At 40.3% G+C, this 25,349-nt stretch overlaps 1 protein-coding gene across 13 annotated transcripts in view; it reads right to left on the bottom strand.

The window, feature by feature from the left end:
• Mctp1 (multiple C2 and transmembrane domain containing 1) overlaps positions 1–25,349 on the bottom strand; it is a 589,465-nt gene that overhangs the window by 325,252 nt on the left and 238,864 nt on the right. For all 13 annotated transcript variants that reach the window (XM_042261777.2, XM_042261779.2, XM_042261778.2 and 10 more), the window contains exon 2: positions 6,542–6,656. In XM_042261777.2, coding sequence (XP_042117711.1) covers positions 6,542–6,656 — 115 coding nt within the window. The remainder of the gene's footprint in view (positions 1–6,541; positions 6,657–25,349) is intronic.

The following is a 25,349-nucleotide window of genomic DNA, read 5'->3' as shown; positions in this document are numbered from 1 at the left end:
TTTCATTGCTACTTCGTAACTGTAATTTTGCTGTTATAAATCACAATGCAAATATCTGATATGCAAGATATCTGATATGCAATCCCTGTGAAAGGTCATTGGACCCTCCAATGGGTCGAGATCCATAGGCTGAGAATCACTGCACATTAATTTGAGTTTCCTCATAACACACATGTGTTAATCCCTAGTACTTGTGAATATGACCTCACTTGGAAATACAGCACTTGAAGGTGTAATTAAGCTCAGGTCCTTGTGAGTTAGGATGGATGCTGGTGATTTTATCCTTAGAAGAGAAAGGGGAGGGAGACTTGGGAGGTGACAACAGAGAGGAAAACCACATTAGGCTGGAGTCAGAGATTAACCAGGGTGATATTCTTCCAAACCAAGGACTGCCTGGGGCTACAGAAGCAGCAAGCTGAAAACTGCAATTATTTCCTGGAACACCTAGGAGAGTTTGTCTTGCTATACCATGGTCTTTAAATTCTTGGCTCCCAAACCTCCGAGCTAATACATTTCTGTCTTTCTGGCTTTATGTGTGGTGATCTGTTATGACTTCTAGGAAACCATTCTATCCTCCATGATCTAAATTGCAGGAAATGAAAGAGAAGGGAATTGCTATTACCAGACACACCCATCCAAGTTGCTCTTAATTTACACATAGTACAAACAGCCTGCTTAGAATACATCACATTCAAAATATGACAGATGGTAGTAGGGATTTCAGCCAAAAGGTTTATCTCCCGAAAAGTCCAACTTAATTTACATATAAATGGTGTCTTTCTGAAAGTTGAATGGGAGGGACTGCAAGACAAATTGATAATCAAATTTCAGAAGAACAATAAATACTTTTAGTATTAGCATGCTTGAAATATTACTTGAGAGTTGTCCATGCATGAGTGAAAGATAATACATTGTTTACATGAAACTAGCCTGCATTCCTGTTTACTAAACCTGGACTTGATCATTAGAGAAGAAAGGCTGCACATCTCACTCAAAGTCACACAGCTCTCCACTTAGGTGTGTAAGACTCTGTCTAGAATTCATCAGAGTGCCTAAGGAAGAAATAAGAGAACTCAGGAAAATGAGAAGTGTTCCAAGAAGTCTTCTGTTTATGCTGGCAAACAAGTCAAATTAAAGGAAGAATGGCCAGCTCAGAGTGCCCAGCCTGCCTCAGTGACTACTGCGTATGAGGGATCCTCCAGAAACAAAGTCCAGACATCATGGGGATGTTGACCATGATGGTGAAAGGGGATTCTTCTCCTTTCTCTCTCCTGTGAACATGTGATGCAAGGCACAGAGAACAAAGACATTTGGGTTTTTCTGGGCAGCATTGTAATAAATGGTAGAAGCATAGCTTCTGTTGATTCTGACAGTTACACAGTGTCTATAGCCATCCTTTCTAATCTCTGCATGGCCCTCAGGAAGCATGAGTGCCATCAACCTTAAGACTCCCACAGTTTCTCTTCTTTTCTTTCTTTTTCCCCCTTTACTCAGCCCAATCTTTCAAATCATCCCAAGTCATTGCGAGCATTCCTCTAACCCGTCTCTCATACATTCCTTTCCTTCTGTTTTCACACTTAAAATGCAAGCTCAAGGGGCTGAGAGCTTGCTTAAGAGCACTGACTACTCTTCCAAAGAACCAGGATTCTATTCCCAGCACCCATATGACAGCTAACAGTAGTTTGTAACTCCAATTCCACAGGGGATCTGATGCCTTCATTTGGCCTCTTCAGGCACTACACATATTGGTACGCACACATGCAAGCAAATCATCCAAATACATAAAAAAATCCAAGTTCAAGTCCTTAATCAGAGCGGTGTTCCCACACAACTCCAGCACTTTCCAGCTGCCCTTTGACTTAAAGTCTCCATCTCCATAGAGTTGTCCCACCAATTCACTGCAATATTATACTACAGAGCTAACTAACCCAACACTGCCTACTCAAACATCAAATTATCTGTTATTCAAGTCACTCAATCACAGACTTAACTCAGGTCTTTCTTTTACCTAAAACAAACAAACAAAAAACTTATCTTTAGGGCAGGAGGGATGCCTCTGCTGTTGTGATGGTTAGTTAATTTTTTGTTTTGTTTTGTTTTATCATCTTGACACAATTTACAGTGATCTCAGTAAGAGACTCTCAATTGAGATGCATGCAAGTCTATAGGACATTTTCTTAATTAATCATTGAGTGGCAATGCCACCGATTCAGGGGATCCTGGGCTATGTAAGAAAGCAGGCTGAGTGAACCTTAGAAAGCAAGCCAGTAAGCAGCACTCCCCCATAATCTCTGCTTTGGTTCCTGCTTCCAGGTTCCTGCCTGGCTTGAATTCCTGTTTTTCCCAATGGTGGGCTGTGATTGAGTCATACACATCAAATAAACCATTTCCTCTCCAAATTGCTTTTGGTCATGGTCTGATAAACAGCAATCAGCAGCAAACAGGACAGGGGTTGTGAGAACTTGCTACTTTCACAGAGAGTCATAGTTCAATCCCAAGCACCCACATCAGACCTTTCTACACTGTCTAATTCCAGATCCTGGCAATCTGATGCCCTCTCTGAGTCCTTAATCACCTGTATGAACTTTCAGACAGACAGACACATACAGAGAGAGAGAGAGAGAGAGAGAGAGAGAGAGAGAGAGAGAGAGAGAGAGAGAGAGAGAGAGAGAGATTTCCAAGAGCAAAACTGACTGGGTTAGGTTGAAATGAGCATTTTAAATATATATGTTCTTCCCTGCTAAGTAATATTTCCTTAAATATACAATACTCCCATTCTCCTGAAACTTGTTCCATATTTCTATCTGAGAATAATTTGCTGCTATAAGAAAAATACTATTGTTGCCGGGCGGTGGTGGCGCATGCCTTTAATCCCAGCACTCGGGAGGCAGAGCCAGGTGTATCTCTGTGAGTTCAAGGCCAGCCTGGGCTACCAAGTGAGTCCCAGGAAAGGCGCAAAGCTACACAGAGAAACCCTGTCTCGAAAAAAAAAAAAGAAAAAGAAAAATACTATTGTGTTCACATGAAATCCAGACTGGGAACCATGGTGAAACAGAGTATGCTGGAACAAGAGAATCTAGACTTAAATCTAAGTTTATTATATATATTTGGTTTTTTGAGACAGGGTTTCTCAGTGTAGCTTTGCGCCTTTCCTGGAATTCACTTTGTAGACCAGGCTGGCCTCGAACTCACAGAGATCCGCCTGCCTCTGCCTCCCGAGTCCTGGCATTAAAGGTGTGCGCCACCACAGCCCAGCAAGTTTAGTATATTTTTATGCTGCCCAAGATAGGGTAATGGGATGAATGCTCGTACACATGGTACACGTTTGAAAATCTAACAATGAAATCCATCATTCTGTACAATGAATATACATTAATAATTCTAAAAAGAGGGATAGGAAAGAGACTACACAGTGTCTTAAGGGTAGAACAAAGTGAGCTATGCTCAACAAATGGCATCCTATGATGGCATAGTTTGCCAAGATTATACATTTATAAGTACATTGAACCTCTTGACACAACTGTCCACAGCCATGGTGTGCATTTCTTAGTGCATGTTATCTAAAGCAAGTCCTGCCTTCATCTCTTATGACTGCCAAGGGTAACTACTTGTAAATGTAACTTGGCCAAGACAGTCTCTTCCTCAGTTATTTTTTGAAATGCTCCAAATATTCTGTTTCACATCATAATTTTTTCACATACAACTTTAGTATGATTTCCTCCTGGGACTGTTGTGACCACAGTGTCCTTAAATGGTGGCTTTCTATCACAAGGAAAGCTATCTTCCTCTCCCTCCTACTCACATATTCAGTTGTTGATTTACTATTAAGGCAGACATTTGTTTGTTTCATCCTGTGTCATGCATCATCACCATCATTACCACTCTTGCTGAACTTGACTCACCTGTAGTCATTACTTGTTTCTCTGAAGTGGCTCCTGTGTTTTGACATTCTATTTCTTTACTTTTTGTCAATGGAAAATGTCCCAACCTCATCTTGTCCTTTTCCTACCCAGGTCTGTAATCAATAATTTCTCAAAAAGTCCTGATCACTTGCATTAGGGAAATTGTATTTAGAAACAAAGATTTGGACCATTGGTGTGTCAATTACTTTTTTGGTTATTTCATCTGTCATTGTTTTAGCCCCACTTAGCAGACAGATTCAGAACACACATACACATGTATTTATCCTTTTGTATTTCTATGTATCTCAACACACACACATAATAGTTCAAACTGAGATCAGTGATATCTCAGGACTTGGTCTAGATTTTCCATTTCCTGTACTTACATATCATTTTCAACAGTGAGAAATACAGGTCTCAGTATCTATTGTATATTTACTTGTTTATTAGTTAGCTCTTAGCATGCTTAATAAGCACTTTCAACATTACAATCATGCCATGAAGTATAATATTTCTGCATGGTTCTCTTTATCTTGACTTCATGGTGAACAGTCTAGGAGAACTATACTGGGAGAAATGCCACTTTCTTTTTTACCTATTCGCTCTCATCTCTATTCTTACCACGTGTCCTCACCTACAGTCAGAAAGTTACCAATCTCAGTGTCTAACTTTTTCTTCCTGTATTTTTTTTTGCACAAATTAGCAGACTGCCTGATTTATTATAGCTCTTTATTTCTTACAAGAAATATTACATTCTAGTGACACCCTTTTGAACTTTGGTTACATGTCACATTGTCAAAATTTCCACATTAACTTCTAGACATTTTCCTTAATCCCATTTCCCCCCACAATTACAGGCTATCTTCTTGTGTGGATGATCTTGTGTGTGTTTTTTCAACTATTCACTTATTTGGGGGTATTTATGTTGTTTCAATACTCACAAAACTATAAACAATGCTACAATAAGTAGCTATGTGTGTGTTGCTTAACAAGATTGGGAACAGGTCTGGGATTATAAATTTGATATTGTTTCTTGGTCTAATTATATTTTAGATCAAATGATTCAATTTAATTTGAGATCACTTTGAATAATAAAAATGTCCTGTTAAATGATTCTAACTGTATATTACTTGCCTTTGTTTCTCTATACTGAGTGCATGCAACTTCTGATATAGTCTGATTCAATAAAACTTTCTTTGGCTTCTAGAACATACATTTAATTCTGAAAAGCTTCCCTTGTCTACTTCAAATTTAACATGTTTCTCACTGTCCATTCATTAAGAATGTTATGACATTTATTAGTTTTTGCTTAAAACCAAATCCAAGTTTATAGTTTCTAGTTATGAAAATTCATTATTACATTAAATAATTCATCATTTAGAGACAAGAGATAGCAATGATAACCTGCATCCCTAATCTTGCTTCTTTGACCTCTATATATGGAGATGCAGTGGCAAAAGCATCACATGCTCAGGAGTCCATCTGTATCCGAGGATGGGCAGGCCAAGGTGTAGGGACTGTCCTTCCTCCTGATGGAAGGTGTACATCTCTACTAAGCATCCTGAAGGTGTGGAGTTCCCAGTCCTCCCAAGTCTCTAACTTCTGCAGAGCAGGTGTTGAACATTCCCTCAGGCTGCTACTCAGTCCACTGGGACTCTTTCCATGATTCTGCCTCTACTCTGGGTCTAGAAAGCTCTTGTTTGCTCAGATTAATTCATCAAGAGATTGCCCAAGCATTTGGAATCTGAGAACTAAAAAGTACTGCTGCCTTTTCCCTTAGGAGTGCCTACAAATTTCTATACCAAGAAGCAGACATTCAAACAAGGTTCAGACAGCTGCTGATTAAGGGTCCAAGTTTTGAGGAGATGTTAGTCTCAGACATTACAATTTCAGCAGATTAAACTGAATGACTCCAGGTAACAAAGAACCTTTTCTACCAAAAGCCAACTTCTGGCACAGTAAAATATGTCTAGCCTATGTAAATGTATGCCTTATCTGTGTAAATATATGATTGCCGAAACAAATATGTGTGTCACCAATGTAAATGTAGACTCACATAAATGTATGTTTCATCTGTGTAAAGTACATCTCACCCCATGTAAATGTATGCACGCCTCACTCGTGTTAATATATGCATCACTGATGTAAATGCATGCCTTACCTATGTAAATGTATACTCACATATATATAAATGTATGCCCACCTATGTATGCTCACCTCCATAAACATATGCCTCATTTGTGTAAAAATAACTCTTGCCCACATAAATTCATGCCCACCTATGTAAATGTATGCTCAACTACGTATGTATGCCTGTACATAAATGTTTATGCATTGTCACTTTTGTAAATGTATGCCCACCTGTGTGCATGGATACCTCACTTATTTGGAGGTATGCTCACCTCCATACATGTACACCTTAATATGTGAATGCATGTCTCCCATGCACTGTGAAATCTATAGTGTAAGAGATTTGGTGGGAACCTCACCCACTGGGTCAGAGTCATGGAAGCTGCATCCTTCACGTTAGAGGAGTCAAATCACATAGCAAAGAGTGTCTCTAAATCCAAACAAAGAAAACAAAATCTGTCATAGCACATAGAAGAAGCTTTGAGGTGATACTGTTCTTAAATTTTTACCTCCTCGATCACGGGCAGCTAAACTTTGACCCCTTCTCAGTGTGATATCCAACTGGTACATTCCGGGATCAGCCAAAGGGACATCTGCATTACTGGTTCCAACTGTATTTATTTTCTGGAAAATAAGAAATATTCAAAATACTAAATTTATTTCCTTTGGTCTAATTTCTCCAATAGGAAACTGAATGCAGTTTAAAAAAAATCATGAGAATTATCCAATGAAATCAATCATCACAAACAATGCTCTAAAGGTTTAAACTCAAAATTAAAGCATGACAGTAACATAAATATCCTATTTTAACTCTGTTTATAGCTAGCAATTTCAGCATGAAAAACATTACCTATTATATAATGATTATATAATTCACTCAGGAAAAATTAACATAGAAATAGTGTGAAGTAAAAAATTCAATGAATGATGAATGGAAAATTAAGATATGCAAAAGAAGTTGACTTACACATAACTGAAAATTAAAATTAAAAGGATTTATTCAGGTGACTGTATTGACTCATTCATTTATGCAAATATCTCCTGCTGATGGATTATACACTTCTATTTCAGACTCAACAAAAAATATGATATAATTATATAGAAATAAATTCTCCCAGCATTTTGACAGTACTTGCAAGAAACAAATTCTCAATGGGGCTCAATTCTAATGCTTCTTTCTTTGGAGTCAAAGTGCACATGCTATTTATAGATCCAGATTCACAGGGCTGCCTAATGGAATATTTTAAAGAACAACACTTAATACAAATATACGGTTCATTAGTTTCAGCTAGCTTGTATATAACAGGAGAACTTACTTTCTTCCCAAGTTTGAGATTATTTAAGATTCTCATTTCCTTTTTGGTTAGAAGGGGATGTTCTTGAATTTTAAAACTTGCATAGGTAAGAAAGAGCAGTCGTGAGCCACCTGGCTCCCAGCAGCACAATTCACAGGAAAGACAATTATAAAACAGTGTCAAGAAAACTCTACTAAGACAGAATTCACACACAGCAAAGTCACCCTTTAATTGAATCAGTACTTTATTTGAGATTTTAAGACCCAGGTAGAAAGCTTCCCTTTTGGAGCAATTATTACTTAAAACAAGAAGCACTGTTACTTTGATTGACACCTGAACTCATCATCTCTCCTCTGGTAACAATGAAAGGAATTCATCTTGTTCCCCATGATACCCATAAACGATAGCTGCAGTCCCCAGGCTGGGAATTTTGAGCCATCTTTGACTACATTTGCCTCCTACTCACACCCAAATAGCTGTTAAGTCTCCCCTGCACTTCTGCATCAGACCCCCGCCTGCCTTTGCCTTTAATTCCTGCTAACACTAAGACAAACCAAGTCTTCTCACAGCAGGTGAGTGGAAACTAGGATTGGGCCATATCTCTCAACCTTCCATGACAACTATTTTAGCAGTTTGGGATGTTACTGCTCATACTCCTCAGAGCCTTACTGTTGAAGCATCATTTATATTTGTCAGATTTTAGTTTCCAGTTTGAACAATGTTAGTATATTTTTCTATTATTCACAATTTATTTAAGAAAAATATCACAGGTACTTTCTGACAAGTATCAACCTCTCTCTCTCTCTCTCTCTCTCTCTCTCTCTCTCCTCCCTCCCTCCCTCCCTCCCTCCCTCCCTCCCTCCCTCCCTCCCTCCCTCCCTCTCTCTCTCCCTGTCTCTCTTCTCTCTCCCTGTCTCTCTCTCCCTCCCTGTCTCTCTCTCTCCCTCCTCTCTCTCTCTCTCTCTCTCTCTCTCTCTCTCTCTCTCTCTCTCTCTCTCTCTCTCTCTCTCTCTCTCCTTCTCTCTCCCTCCCTCCCCCCCTCTCTCTCCTCTGATCCCTCCCTCCAACCCTTTGCTTCTGCCCTCTTTCATATTCCTTCTGGCTGTACTGATGTGTAATTAATAAGGAAAATCCTATTATTTTATGGCATACCATAGAATGATTTGATATTCATGTATTTTTAAAATGATTATTATAAGTAAGTCAGTCAATATTATTAGTCTTTTATGTATTTTGTTTTATGGTAAGAACACTTAATAAAATTTCAAATACGCAATTCAGTATTTCTGTCAAGTTACATAGTCACCCTTTCTGCATATTGGGTCTCTACACTTACTCCTCTAATAGCTGAAAGTCTCTATGCTTTGACCAACTTCTCCCCGTTTCCCCGAACCCTGTATATGGTGATCTCTTTTTTTGTTGCTGCAAATATTTACTCCTGATGTGTCTTCTGTCTTTGATCTTTGTACATGTTGTATGTGGTCAGTAAACTATTGAGCAGGTAAAGCTGTTTTATTCCCTCTAACTTCTACATTTCCTAATTTCTTAACACATCATGATAATTATTTTCATAGTTAAAAATAGTCTTACAATTTTTATTTTTATGTAGTTCTTCAAACTATTAAATATAAGATTTAAATATACTACATGAAATGAAAGCTTTTCTTTTAAATGTATTTTATTAGCTCTTTTAGAATTTTATACAATTATTTTGAACACATTTACCCCCATTCATCCCCTAACGCCCAGATCTGCTCTTCACCTCCACACCCTCCCATTTCCATGCCTTTTTTAAAGTCGTACCCACTAAGTACGCTTTTTGCTGCCCATTTAGCCTTGCATGTGGGGCCATCCACTGGAGTGTGGCTGGCAGCCAGAACTTGTAAATTCACTTTATAACACATTAAGTTGCCATGTACACTTGGATCTACATGTGAATCCCCCTAATGTTTATTTCTGTGCTCATACCAATGAATTTGCATACAATACTTTGAATTCTAGAACTGAAGCACATGTAGCTACCATCAGTTTTGTTTTATAAAATTTCTTAAATGTTATTGTATTTTTATTCTTTCTGGTTCAGCTGGGCCAGGCTGGCTGGGGGGAACAACTTACTACTTCCATGATCCAGAGCAGTACTTAGCTTGCCTTTACTCTGGCTTTCTTCTACATTAATAAACAATACTTTGTGAGCTTGAATATATATGATGTCAAAATACCATCTGGCATAGAGTAATTACTCAAAAACATTGGTGGTTATTAGTTTTTACATATGAAATGCAAGTCTGATATTCTGATCTAGCCTGCATTGAATTTCTACATCAATATGAGAAAGGTTTATAATTTCAGGTATTACATATTCCTGAGGGAAATATAACTTTCCAGTTCTTTTTGGTCCTGCTTTGAGACCTTTAATAACACAGTATTATTTTCTTCATATAGGTCCTATCTCTATCTAATTTAATTCGTGAATGTTCACAGATTTTTTTGTCTCTATTATAAATAGAATGATTTTTTTTTCAATTTCCATTTTGATCAGTTTATTTGTAATCTAACAGGCACATGTTACTTTACATATTGATTTCTATTTCCCTTGCAAGTCATGTTTTTGGTTTTCTGTGTACAAAAATATGTTCTGCATATAATGTAATGTCTGCTTCCCACTTACTTTGTAATGCTTCAGTTGCTTTTTTTTTTTTTTGGTTTTTCGAGACAGGGTTTCTCTGTGTAGCTTTGAGCCTTTCCTGGAACTCACTTGGTAGCCCAGGCTGGCCTCGAACTCACAGAGATCCGCCTGGCTCTGCCTCCCGAGTGCTGGGATTAAAGGCGTGTGCCACCACCGCCCGGTCCCAGTTGCTTATTTTTTAATCTTGTTGCTTTTCTAAAAGGGTGTTTAGAATAGAACAGAAATTGTGGGCATTTCTGAAATACATATGATTTAAATTTTAATTTGTGAGATTGTAATATAATCATAAAATTTTCCCTGCCCATCCTCCTTCTTCCTATGATCACTAACACAATGCTCATTAATTTAAGCTCCTTCTTCTACTCTTCATTTACTTGGGCTTTTAAAATTGACTGATAATTTTACAAGAGATTTGCACCTAATTTTTGGTTGATAATTTTTCCAATATTGAATCATCACCATAGTTGAGGAATAACCTCTACTTGGCCTTGTGAATGCATCTGCTTTAATACACAGTTGTGATTATGTTATAACCATGAGCTGTACCCCAGCATATGTGTGTGCAGCTGTTAGTCTTAAACAAGCATTCCCAGCCGGCACACCATGTCAAGCCAGCCATTTTAAACGTGTCTGTGACTTTTGCCTCTCACAGATTCTACCTATTTTCCACACTAGACTAGGACTTACACATTAAGTACTCAATTGTCATTCTTCCCTCTACAGTACTGCTGCCCTTTTCTCCTGATTTCTATGTCCGCCTACAAAGAAAGTTCTTAAAGACTTGCTACTTTTTCTTTTCTTTTCTTTTTTTTTTTTTTGGACACAGGGTTTCTCTGTGTAGCTTTAGAGCCTTTCCTGGATCTCACTCTTTAGACCAGGCTGGCCTCGAACTCACAGAGATGTGCTTGCCTCAACACACCCCCCCACCCCAGTGCTAGGATTAAAGGTGTGCACCACCACTGCCCAGCTTCAATTGTTACTTTTTAATATCTTTATTTTCCACTACTATACACTATCTCAAATACCAAACTCGTCATTTTAGATTGTGGAATTTTGAAATGAACATCTGGAGTGTTTAAGGATAAAACTCAGCATGACTTACAATGGAAGCTTCAGGGACAGATGTCTTCAAGGACACATCAGCTGGGCTTGGAAAAACATGGAGCTACAACCAATTCAGCCAATCAGTGGACAGTTTGCTCTTTCTCTTTTCTCTGTGCTATCTAATCTGCCTTGGTGTCCTTCTTCCTCGGGGAACCTAAGTATGCCCTTAGCAGTCTTTCTAATACAGTGCTTCAGTTAGCTTTATAGTGGATAAAAATGGAATTTAAAATGGAACCGTATCCTTCAAGGAACTATACGAAAAGAAGATTGAAACATGGAGGCACTCAGCCATTAGAAGAACAAGACCCGTTATTACAAAGGGGAAGATAATCTGAGGAAGCTGCATAGAGATGACAGATTCAGGGGCTAAAATCATGGTAGGATTTTGACAAGTGAATAGTTGGAGAAAGCAGGCATCAACAAAATCAACCTGAGCCCAGGACTGAGTAACTTTCTATCGCTGCTTTGATAGAAAGAGAAAAAAGTACCGGAGTGTGGTGATACTGGGGAGGATCTCAGCCCACAAACAAAAAGAAGCCTCCACAGTCTTTTGGAGAGAGAAGTCATACACAGAGACTGCATTTACCAAATACTTAGTTCCTGTTGTTTCCTGTTTCATGCTCTTAGTTAAATGCTTAGATCTTGGAGATGAAGAAACCTCCAGTGTTTCCCTTACAGTGAGAAATGGATGGATGAAAGTAGAGACATTGTGTGGGGATAGAAATTATTTAAAATTTTTCATAACAGTGCGACTGGAGTCACAAGAGCAGGATCTGGTCAGTGGTCAGAGAAACAAGATTGATCTGAGAGATACGGAGAGGATGGAGTCAGCTGAATTTGCCAACTGACAAGATGTGGAGAGCAGATAAAGGAGTCATGCACATGTCGGGGCTGAGATCCTGGGAGGATGGAACAGAAAGGTGAAAAACAGAAATTCGGGCAAAGGAAAGACGTAGGCCACCACATCAGGCTCCAGCATCCCAGCCCTGTGAGAGTGTGGCCTCAGGAACTCAAGTGGCTCCAGAGAGGCTTTGCCCCACAGGCCCACACAACGGCTTCACGACTAGCAGCCTGACCGTGGAAGGATGTGACTTGTGTTTTACTGTAAATTATCTTTTAAAAATTGTTTTTGCTTTTGCACCAGGCCTCAGCCAGGTAAATGTAGCACTCAGCTCTCATCAAAGAAACTTCTCTTTGCAACAGAAGAAAACTATTACAGAAAACCACAAGTCAAAGAACAGAGAACAATTGACTGTGGCCATCCAGCTCCAGTGTGTACATCTACAACACAACTTCGGCATTCAAGGCCCAGAGAACACTATGGAAGACAGTGTGGAAAGAATGAGAGTGAGAGGAACCGGAGAGCTCCGTTGGACACTGCGAGTCCTAGAAATGGGAGGGCAGCTTCATGTCTGATACGTGAGGAGTAAAACTGGCCCAGCAAGACCTGAAGAAGTACAATGCTAACAGACATGCTAACATGGGGGTGGGGGGAATGTCACCCCACCACCAAAGGACTGCAGGCAGCTAAGGAATACTGAGACAGCAGAAACAGCTTTCCTCAGGGGTGGGGCCTTTAATTGGTCATCCAATACCGAATGGCCAGCCCTGAAATCTTATCCATAAAAGAAACACTAAATAGACTGAGCAAGTTGTATATTTATATATTTAGGCCTGATGAGTGTGCGTGTGCGTGCGTGTGCGTGTATGTGTGTGTGTGTGTGTGTGTGTGTGTGTGTGTGACAACAACTCAAGAGGATGAGATTTTGAGAGGGAGCAGGGGGAGGGGGATGGGAAGGGCCAGAGGGAAGAAAGGGAACGTGCTAAATGATATAATTTTAATAAGTATTTTTTGTTAAAATATTTTATAAGCTTACAAGCATAAAGGTGCATTAAGAAAGACGTGCCCAAACTATCAGGCAAACATGTAACTCTGAAAAAAACATGCCGGTTGTTTTAAATGCCTTGACTGACACACTCAATTAATTGTTCGTTGTAGTGGCCTGCTTTGGAGACCAGGAAAATGGCTCTTTTGTAGCAGTTACGGCAATTACAAGGAGCTAGTGACCTGCTGGTCTATTTTTGACATCCATCTTCCTGTTACCTCACAGGCTTCCTGAAGGCTGAGGCATGCTTGTTTTCCACAGTACATTTCTAACAGCAGAGTTCCTGAGGAGGGGTGGCCAGCACCTACCCCCAAACTAATGACCTAAGCCTGAAAGAGCTTTTCTCCCTCTAAATTTCTTCTTGAATTTAATTTTTAAAATTATCACATAAATAAAATTAGGAAATGTTTTACATTTAATATCCATATCCCCACCCCTTGATTCTATAATTGGTAACAGTGCATTTCCATAAGAGCAAAACTTACTCACGAGAGAAGTGAGGTCCCTAGTAAAGATCCCACTTCCCACCGCTGTAACATTGGTAACAAAATTTCTGCATCAGTTTAGGTGAGGGAAAGCACACCGAAGCCACAGTCCTACTTCACTGGTTTGTCTATAATGAAAAGGTTGGCTGATCCTTCTGCTAGCACACTCTCTTTCCTTCGTGACTCTCAAAACTAGATTTCTGGGTTCCCAAGGACGCATCAGGTGACTAATCGGTTAGCCTCCATTTGCTACACATACCAGCTCTCCTCACATCAGAGCTCACTGCAGCTCAGAGTAAAGCCTCAACTCTGGGCTTAAATGTGGATTTTTGAATTTCCATTAGCCTAAGTCAAAAAAAAAAAACCAAAACAAAACATGTAAACAATTAATCCTAACTCATAGCAACACTTGCTTTTGTTTTAAAAAGTACAAAATCCAGTGTTCCTGGAATGCCTTTTCTGGTACTCCCACAATGCTGATTACTCACGCATGGTCTGACTGCTAATTGACTGTTCCCTGTAACATCGCTTCATTTTCCCGGGAACCTTTCCACCTACACATCCAGTTCATACAAACCTGAGTCAGAGCAAAGACAGTTCAGTTCTCTTCCCCATCCTTGCATGCCTGGCTACTCTCCTTTGCAGCCACACCCCGGGTACCAGGCTTGGCTGTGCAAACTGTGATCGACAGGCACTGTCACCGGAGCATGTCACCTTAGCTGCACAGGTTCCCTTTCTGGATCTTCACTTGCTAGCATTGAAAGGACACACTGCACAGCTCAGAGGGGACACGTCTGAGGGTCAGATAAAGTATGTTGAAGTGCCTTGTAATGGAAAAATAGTTACATCTGGGGTGACTTGACTTCCTTCCTATTTTTTAGTTTTTACATTTTCCACAGATATATAACCCATATGGATACAAGACTATAAAGAGTAGAAGTATGAAGCATTTAAGGTTATAATACCTTTCTTTACTGCTTCTTCACTTAGATAATTTTGTTAAAGATAATGTGGAATAAGGAATGGAGAGATGATTCAGTGGTTAGATGAGTACTGCTCTTTCAGAGGGCCCAGGCTTAGATTCTTACACCACATCAAGTGGATCATAATCGCCTGAAACTCCAGTTCCAGGGAATCCCATGCCCTCTGTTGCCTCTTCTGGTACCTACATGCACATGGTACACCTAAACTCATACAGGAACAAACACATAAATAAAAAGTAAAAACAAATCATTTTTTAAATTGAAATAAAAATAATTGTGTAATATAATTGCACAAACTTGCTTTGATTCAGCAATGGCTTTGCATGGGACAAATGGAAGTGATAATAAAAGAGACGTAGTTCATCTCTGAACAGCCTCACAGCCATGGTGCGCAGTGGTTGGGGCACGCTTTCTCACGCTCAGCTGTGCACATAGTGTGCTATTCCCCAGGGAGCAGACCTAAGTGCAAACACGGACCTGTCCATGGAGCCTGGCACAGGGACCCTTAGTGAGCAGTGATTTCATTCACTTCCTTTGCGGATTCTTATAGGAGAAGCTATTTAAAAGTTTCCAAGCAACAAAGTACACTGGATAGTACTGAATTATATTCCACAGTAAAAACTACTTATCCAAGATTCTACACTAGTAGATATTAACTGACTGACTAAATACATAAAATAGGGAGAAGAGACAAATCTATAGGCAGAAGAATCCAGAATAATACTTGAGCTACTCCTTGAGGAAATAAGGCACAGTCCCCATTCCTATAGCGTGTGCTTTACTTAGCTACCTCCTTCGAAGAGTGCAGTGTGGACCGGAAGGCAGCAACTGCAGGAAAGCAGAGCCTGGTCCTACACAAGCGCAGGAGGTCACAGCATCGGGACAGTTCATGGGGAGAGCGCACGCTGTCGGTAATGTGATGAGAGGGGCCCCCACTTCTGTGTTCTTCATTCCCACACACAGCCCCCCTTGACCATCCAGGAAACATCGGCCAAGCCCAGACTGAAGGGACTCTATGAATTCCTCACCAGTGCTCCCCGAAACTGTGAGTATCGTCAAACACAGGAAACACTGAAAAGATAAACAAAGAAGGTCTGGAAAGGATCTATGAGGATCCCGAGGACACATAAAAACTAATGAACTGTGGTATCTCAGATGAAACCTTGGAGAAGAAAATGGACCATTAATGATAATCAAGGAAATCCAAACAAGTGAGAACTTTGTGTATGTGGTATGTGTGTGGTGTGTGCGCGCACATGTGCACACGTGCATATGAGTTACATGCTTGCAATGCTTGTGGAGGGCAGAGGTCAGTGTTGATGTCTTCTTTAATTGCTCCCTATTTCTTCAAGTTCATTGATGTGGTCAGGTTGGGGGCTGATGCGCTCCAGTGATCTGTTTGTCTCTGTCCTGAGTGTGCTGGTGTCACAGACACACTCCTCCTGAGTGTGCTGGTGTCACAGACACACTCCTCCTGAGTGTGCTGGTGTCACAGACACACTCCTCCTGAGTGTGCTGATGTTAGAGACACACTCCTCCTGAGTGTGCTGGTGTCACAGACACACTCCTCCTGAGTGTGCTGGTGTTAGAGACACACTCCTCCTGAGTGTGCTGGTGTCACAGACACACTCCTCCTGAGTGTGCTGATGTTAGAGACACACTCCTCCTGAGTGTGCTGGTGTTAGAGACACACTCCTCCTGAGCGTGCTGGTGTTACTGACACACTCCTCCTGAGTGTGCTCTTGTTACAGACACAGACCTCCTGAGTGTGCTGGTGTCACAGTGTGGCAGGCACATCACCAAAGGAGCCATCTCCTTGTCCTCTGTGTACTTTTCAACATAAAAACAGCAAAGTGGTATTAATATAAGAGAATAGAGAGAACTGAGCAGGGGGTATGTGGAAATTCTGTGTTTGACCTTAAAACTTTCCTGTAAGTTTAAGACTGCTTTAAAATGTCTAAGAAAGCACACACATTTGTAAAAAGGTTTCTGGGGAGCTAACTCCACTGTGTCAACAGCCACACTCAGTTACTACTCAGGCTTATACAGGTGCTCTCATCATGGGTTGGCCTACCATCTCTCACCCACCTACTTCCTTTCCCTAGTTGATTGGAAAAGCAAACAAACAAATAAACAAAAATGCTCGAGTCGTTATAAAAGACGTACGTTTATAGAGTAATTGTATCTAATCCAAACAACTCTCCAGGAGTTAGTACAGCCAGTTTCTATCTCGTGACTCTGGGGGGGCACCAGCACCCACACATTAGGACAGTGGTCAAAGATATGGCTGTATCTCCCCTTTTCCTTTCAAATTAGCCCTGTTAATTCAAAGTCCTGACCTTTCAGAGCCTCAGATCTTTACCTGAGAGTGAAGCCTGACCTATGTCTCCTGAATTCTCTTCTTGTTTTCAAAACAAAAGAGAACAGGTTGTTACTGTTTTCCTCAGACCTATAACTTGGTAACCATTTTCCCATCTTCTAAAACAGGGATAGAAATAGCACCTAAAGAGTAGATGCTTTGTAAAGATTAAATGAGATATATGTGAAACATTTGTTATTCTATGGTAAGATAAAATATTTAGATCCTGTCTTTATCCTTCCAAAATAATAGTCTGATCCATCTGATTGGGAAAAGGTGATGTCTAAGTTGAATTAATTTCTATGTGTGGTTTTCTGTTTTGTTTTGTTTTTTACTTTAAGACACATGTAGAAGTGCTTTGTGATGAAAGGGCATGCAGATGTTCCAGTGCTTTGTGATGAAAGGGCATGCAGATGTTCCAGTGCTTTGTGATGAAAGGGCATGCAGATGTTCCAGTGCTTTGTGGGTGAAAGGATGTGCAGATGTTCTAGTGCTTTGTGGTAAAAGGGCATGCAGATGTTCCAGTGCTTTGTGGTAAAAGGGCATGCATATGTTCCAGTGCTTTGTGGTGAAAGGGCATGCAGATGTTCCAGTGCTTTGTGATGAAAGAATGTGCAGATGTTCCAGTGCTTTGTGGTGAAAGGGCATGCAGATGTTCCAGTGCTTTGTGGGTGAAAGGGCATGCAGATGTTCCAGTGCCTTGTGGGTGAAAGGGCATGCAGATGGCAGATGCAGAAGTCATTTTTCAGCAACAAATGCCAAAACTACAGTTCCAGAACTCTGGAAAACTCCCCATTCATGAATCAAATGCTCTCATCAAGGGCAATCTGTGTAAGAAAAGTGTTAATTCTCAATTATTCTTACTTACCGTGCCTCAGAGAATTTTGACTGAAAGATGAATTATTTTAAAAAGATGAAATATTAAGAATGTATTTCACTATCTTTTGAAGTATGCTTGTTTATGAGATTTCAAATTCTAAAATGTTCCTCCCACGGGAAGTGGAGTGTTAATTGTATTTATTTGACAAACTAAGTTATCAGTACATAAATTAAAATCTACACGGTTAATAAATATGCAAGAAAAACCAAACAAACAAAGAGTAAACACTCTGACCCTAAGCTGGCCAAACTCGTGTACTGTCACGTGACAAGGGGATGATAAGACTGTCATTTCTGTTTGTTTTCACAACTTCCTCATAACACAATGGTAAACAGACCCTTGAAGATGCTGCTAAAGGGCTCCATGCCACTCCCCACAGAAACGTACAGTTTAACTCGCTCTATCAAGGGTTCCCCTATGGGATTGTTTTGCTTTAAACAGCAATTTAAAAGGAGGTTTAGGGTTAGTGTATTCACAAGCTAACCCAGAAACCTACTGCCTGGGAAATGGAGAGTCCTTGCACTATGATTGTGCAAGCAAAGTGACCTTCGTGTACTCTACTGCTCCACTGCCAGGACCCCTGGTCTTGATACCTGAGGTGGTTGTGGGGAGGCTGACTTCTCATTAGCTCCGAAGATAGAGCATGTCACAAAGACAAATCCCACTTAACCCCTTAAGCACAGTGACAATTTCAGGGCTGCATAAAAGGCCTAAGTCATTCCGATCAGGGTGTCTTCTGAGACTGGGGAGAAAAAGCTTGATCATCCCTGCTTGGTGACAATACGAAAGCATGCAGCTAGCTGTGGTGGAACTGGCAGCACATTGGATTCAAGAGACAGACAATCGTGAGATGAAGGTCACAGTGAGATAACGAGCAATGTTGGGTAAAGCAACAGTAACTTCATCAAACCACTGAGCTCCTTGTGTTTTTCTAGTTGATTGAGTCAGTAAATTTCGCTTACACTTTAAGTCAGTTAAGCTGTAGCTTTTGTTATTGGCAACTCAAAACATCACAATGATGGAATGTAAACAATAGCTGGTTTCTTTTGCATAGAAAGTCCAGGATGGGGCTGGGGAGACAGCTCAGCCTGTAAGAACACTTGCTGCCACACGGACATGAGAACTGAATTCAAATGCCTGGCTTCTGCATGAAAGCTAGGCATGGCTGTGGTGCACATGCCTGTAACCAGTGCTGCTGGTGCACATGCCTGTAACCAGCGCTGCTGGTGCACACATCTGCAATCAGTGCTGACTGGGCTGAGACAGGAGGATCACTGGTGGTATGGAATGTCATTCTCTATGCTGTGAATATGTGTTGTTCTGATTGGTTAATAAATAAAACGCAGATTGGCCAGTAGCCAGGCAGAAAGGATAGGTGGGGTGAGCAGACGAGGAGAATTCTGGGAAGAGAAAGGGCTGAGTCAGGAGTCACCAGCCAGACACTGAGGTAGCAAGATGACAAGGCAGAACTGAGAAAAGGTACCAAGCCACGTGGCTAAATATAAATAAGAATTATGGGTTAAATTAAGAGTTAAATTAAACAGATGCCTTTGGGTAGTTCCGGTAAGCTGGTCTTCTGCAGGAGTTGTGTGCAAAGACACCCAGTTTAATATTTCTGATGTTTATTTATTTACTTTTCAAGAATTTTTAAACTATCTTAATATATTCCCCTCCTTAGCATTGAGCAAAATTGCCTTCCTCTCCTGCTGAATCCTCTCTGCATGAATCAGTCCCAGATCCTCTCCTGGTTACCCCCTAAGCAGTATTTTCACCAAGGGTTCTGTCCTCACAAGGCAAGGCTTCCTTGTTCCTGAGACCCACATCTCCCTCCTGACTTACACTCAGATTCTAACCCTTGACTTTATCATCCCTCTTGGCTTCTATCTTTCTCATTCTTGTGGATAAGAAGAAGAGAGAAACTGAGCATGAAAATGCTACAAATTTTAGGCAAGGAATTGTAAACTACACCTTCAATATTGTTGACCTATCACATAAAATTTAAGTTGGGTGGCCTTTTCTTTTAAATGAGCCATTTCTTGAGTTTACATGATTATTATGAGACCATTAGCCACTAACACATTTCTTGGGAACTGCATATGCACCATTGTTGAGTCATTTTTACTTTAATTGGTTAGCACTTGCTTTGTGAATTAGTAAGGGCTATTCTAAAGGATGTGGCTTATGTGGCTGGACCCAGATATCAGGAAGACCACACCAGAGTGACTCTGACCTTCTCACTGCAAATCATGTCACAGTCACACACTGCAGGAGTTCACTAGATTTTTCTAATATGCCACAACAGTCTACTGTTCTCAAGAAGAATGTGCTGGAGTATGATTTCCTCATTATTTGCACTTGGATGAGAGATTTATCTTGCACAGGAGGGCAGTGTCAATCAAAGTATTTTGTTCCTGTTGGTGAGGTGCTGTGGAATGTTGTTCTCTATGTGTTCCTCTGATTGGTTGATAAATAAAATGCTGATTGGCCAGTAGCCAGACAGGAAGTATAGGTGGGATAAGCAGACAAGGAGAATGCTGGGAAAAGGAAGGCTGAATCAGGAGTCACCAGCCAGACACAGAGGAAGCAAGATGTCAAGGCAAAACTGAGAAAAAAGGTACCAAGCCATGTGGCTAAACATAGATAAGAATTATGGCTTGATTTAAGTGTAAGAGCTAGACAGTAATAAGCCTGAGCAAATGGCCAAGCAGTTATAATTAATATAAGCTTCTAAGTAATTAATTTGTAAGCAGGCCTCAGGACTGCAGGGGCTTGGTGGGACTCAAGAACTTTCTGGCTACAGTAAGGGGTCAACAATGTCAAGATTCAAGGATAAGCTGCATTTTATTTTATTCAAATATAAAGTCACAATGAGAGAAAATGATACTCTGGGAGGGAAGGATGAGGGAACAGAGGGATGAATTTCCTGCCATCTGTAGAACGCAGCTCATGTTCTGCTCTGTGTGGCTTCTGGAACAAAGTACAGCTATGTCCACCCTTCCTGCAGGTAGCAGAGAAAGAGGGGGTCTGTTGAGGGCGCACAAGGGGCTCAGCATTGGCTAAGTGGCCCTGTGGCAGTGCGAAGAGCATGATCTCACTGATCCTCAGACTGTGCCATTTCTCAATATATAAGTCCCCACAGCTTTGGGGGACACCCATTCCCTGTGGCTAGAGGTGGCCTGACTTCCTTGCCATATGACCAGCAGCCTTTGGACCTCTCCACTCAGATGGCTCATGTGCAAATCAAATGTGCAGATGGCCAGATCTGATGTTTCTGTGTTTGTTCCCAAAGTGTTTACTATTCAGAGCTTCTCTTCTAACTCAAGAAAAGCACATACCACCCAGAGCAACACAGCATCAGGTTTTCTCTTCCTTTCCCACCAACTTATCATGAGACCCAACAACAAATCCATTAAGACTCGCCCAAGGCAGGAATTAACTCCATCCTTTTTATGAGCCTGTGGCCACTCCCTGAGCCCCAGCCCTGATCTTCTCTAAGCTGCACGATGACAGTGGTCTTCTGTCCTCCTTCCACTCTATCTACTGTATACCGCATCCTCTCAGTGTATAAAGCAACAGTGCCCCACAGTGCTTCACCGCTGATACTTTTCTTCTTTTCCAGGCCATTTTGATGGATGAGTAGGTCTGTTCCATTCTTCAGCTATCATCTTACACTGATTCTCAGGGAGACCTTCCCTGATCACCTTTCAAAACTTAACACCAGCCAGTATCTGATACAGCGATCTACTGTTTTCTTTATGTAACTCACCAGGATTTGGAAATACCCTCCTTATGACTTGGCCTTGCTCTTACACTTTATGTGGGGTATCTTTGTAACCCTTGCTGTTGGTGAAGTGCCTGGTAACTGACAAACACTTGTTGACTGGCCAAGTGAACAACACTAGGCTCTGACTCAGTGAACATTATTACAGAGTTGGCCCTTAAGGAGAGGCGAACATAACTCAAGAAAAGAACCAAAGCCTCAGCATTTGGTAGAGTGACTCAGGAGCCTGAGTTTGAGTCAGGTGCCTGCAGCAACATCAGTAGAAGAGGTCTGGGGAAAAGTCCCTTCAACTCCAATCCAGTCAAATGCAAGCGCGGGGCCTTAGCACTGGGTATGGGATTTATGCTTAATATTCAAACATATATATGATTCCAAAAATATGATTACATGGGGATTTTTTACAAATAAAGCTCTCAAAACAAGTTGATGTTAGAGTATTCAGGATGTATTTCAGGATGTTGTTATGATCAGTATGATGTTATGCCCTAGGATATGACTTGAGCCAGAATGTCTGATTTTCAATCCTATGTCTGACATGGGACCCTGAGAAAGTGACTCAAATTCTTTTTGTCTAATTCTTTCTTTTATTTTTTTGAGATTACAGTATAATTATATAACTTCCCCCTTCCCTTTTCTCCACCTCAATCTTCCCCAATATTCCTCTTTTCTATTTTTTAAATTCACGGCCTTTTGCTCATTAATTGTTGTTACATGCATATATATATGTATGTGTGTATACATACATATCTGTATGTGCGTGTGGATAGTTATAACAGCTAATTTCACAGTTTGGCTAGTTCTCTGCATCTGCAGAGACAGGGCTTTTAGGAGTAAGTGTTTCTGTTATATTAACTCATGGTTGTTGCTTCATTATGCTAACAGCATAATGCCATTATTCAGCAGCATAAATGCCAACAGTGAAGTTCTACGTTTCATCATAGGCACTTTAAAGGAGAATAGAAGTTCCCAGAGCCATTTCTGAAGGAAAACTTTCCTCTCTACTTTGACAGTCCTTTTCTGTTCCTCAGATCCTTGCAGATAGTTACACTAAATGCTATACACTGTCTCATTACATTTTAACACGTGACTATTTAGCTCCTAGACTGGAAACCTAGAGACCAGGACTATGACTGATGCCTCTTCATTTATATGCTGCTAAGGTTCACCAAATCAATTTGGAGTTCTGGAAGTCCAGATTCTTGTTGAATACTTCGCTCAAATGTAATATGTCAAAAGGCTTTTCTACTGAAAGACAGTATTTTTGATGGCAATTATTTTTATCTATTGTCCACTCTTATATATATCTAGAAAAGTGCATGCTGGGTGTTCTAGAGAATGAGTGAATAAAGAATATATCCATAACCACAGATGTTCATGGTCCCTGATCCTAAAAGCCTGGGAGTAAATTAAAGAATGCAGTTCTATAGGTGATACCTCTGAGGACTGCTTGCTTTCCCCACGAATATTACCCTCCACCTCCCTGTGCACACCATAACAAACACATGTACCTGCTGAAATGTGTCTATGCAGCTTCTGAGCATTCAGAGGCAGACAGTGCTTGGGCCTTGTTATGCTTTAAGTTTCACAGTACTTGACTATTTTCAGTTCTCAAGCCTGAAGGACAGATCAATTCTAGCCTCCGACAAAGCCTCAGGATGATGTCTTGCAGTTGTAGAGGAGGCACAGGAGGCATAACCTATTCCTCTCAGAGTATTCAAGAATCGCCTAAGAGTAGAGATTAATTCATGCATCATGGTCCTTTTGATGGTGACCTCTTCAACGTTGTTATGTCCAAATGAATTGTATGAAGTAAACAGACCATTAAACATCAACATTGATATGCATCAGCCACACAGGTATTTACATTCTGTGGGAAATATATCTAATGTGGCTACAAAATGATCCTTGGTCTTGTCCCATGGTGACTTCTGTGACATATGTTCTTCAGAGGGCCTCACATCGCCCTGGTGAAGGGGTCCAAGGGGCTCTACTCAGGCACATAGCACAGATTCCCACTCTTCCTTGGCTGGATATTTCTCCTTGGCGTGAACCGTTTGTGCTGCGAATGTCAAGTCATTTCCTTAACCTCTTGTGGCAGATGGTGTGACCTAACTATGTGACAACTGTTAGAATATTACATGACCACATTAATAAGGATGAGGACCTTCATTAATATTGCCTTTTGAATAAAATGTAGAAATTTTTATAACTCAATAATTTAATACAAATTTTTTAAAGCATAAAGGAATCAAAATGGTACTATCATTATACCCTACTGTCCTCCTATGAATAACATCTGTAGATTAGGTAAATTAGTCCTGTTTGGTTTAAAATGGTGACTTTTAAGTAGTCTTAAATATGCTCAAGGTTTTCATAGTGTTATTTATCAGGTAAATAAATTCTGCACATCCACCTGCCTACCCATCCTCTATTTTCCTTTTCTCCAACTTTTGTCTATTTTCCAGCCATCAGTCAAGCCATCCTTTATATATTCATACTCTCACTCACTAGAGTATGGATACACTGACATGGATAAAGACACGGCCCCCAGACATTTTGTATTTCATCAATTTGGAGCTGTGTCTAAAGATACAAAGCAGAAAAGCTATTTAATCAGACAATAATTTCAAAGGAAGCATTCTTATAATGATAGCATTTAAAATACCCAGAGTTTATCCACTTGGACTTGAACAATGCAAACTGACTAACATAACTGAGACATAATTGCTTTTTCTCCCTAAAGGATCAGACAAAGGAATGAAATTGTAACTTTAAAAAATATATTATTCAGGAGTCATGATGTGAATAATTTACTGATATACTTTTAATCTTTATCTGCCATTAGTTATAATTGTTGTCATAAATTAAAGATGACAAAGAAATAACTTGGTTTCGATAAAAATTTTTACAAAAAAGTATTGTTTTGACTGATAATATTTACTAGAATTTGTACCCCAAGGAGAGAATAATACAGAGGATTATATTGAAAATTTCATTGTTACTGAGATTAATTTCACAAAGAATTTATGGCCACTATTGTCATTGCGGAATACCAAGAAACTCTGATAAATGTTACAGACTCTTGTCAAAATGTCACATAACTCTCTTGAGGGTAAACAAGAAGCTACTCATCTGGATAGATCATTGTTAGAAGAGTTGGCCACTGTACAAAGACAGACTGATTTTCAGCTTATTAAGAAACTAACAGGACACACACACACACACACACACACACACACACACACACACACAATCTGGGAGTGTGAAGCACAAGTTTTCGACTTGCTGGTTTGGAGACTTGAAGCCCATGCTGAGAAATGAATGGCTGATGGGTCAAATCTTGTTTTCTTAATTAAGAAGATTACTCAGTGTGACAGGCATGTAACAAATGGGCTTCTGAGGTTTGCTTGCTGTTCTTTAAAGGGAGGGATTGTGTCTTGTGAGATCATCTTCCTCTTTACAGTAAGAACATGGAGCTATGCAAAGAATTCTTGCTGAGGGTTTGACTTTACTTCCAAAGAATTCCACTACAGTCAGAAAAAGAAGAATATAGCCAAGAATTCACACTAATGGAAAGACTTTGTGTGCAATGGGATGGACTGAATTCTAAAGAACACCATGGCAAGGTTCCCAAGCTTTGGCATTGGCTATATTGCTCTAATGCTTCTAATTTATTTAATGGCTTCTTCTTTAATTAAAGAATGACATATTGGAATTTCCAGCTTGACTTCCTTCATCATCATCAAGCCTGAAGGCCTCAAGGTGCTGCTCATATCTCTGCAAAACAAAGTAAATGCCAGCAAGGCACCCTGGGTCCAGCACTTCTCAATGAGTCTCTCAGCATTTTCCTCCCAGGGA

This window comes from Peromyscus maniculatus, chromosome 15 (assembly GCF_049852395.1).
Source record: "Peromyscus maniculatus bairdii isolate BWxNUB_F1_BW_parent chromosome 15, HU_Pman_BW_mat_3.1, whole genome shotgun sequence".
Lineage (NCBI taxonomy): Eukaryota > Metazoa > Chordata > Mammalia > Rodentia > Cricetidae > Peromyscus > Peromyscus maniculatus.
Note: the sequence above shows the minus strand (reverse complement) of the source record. Positions and strands in the feature narration are given on the sequence as shown.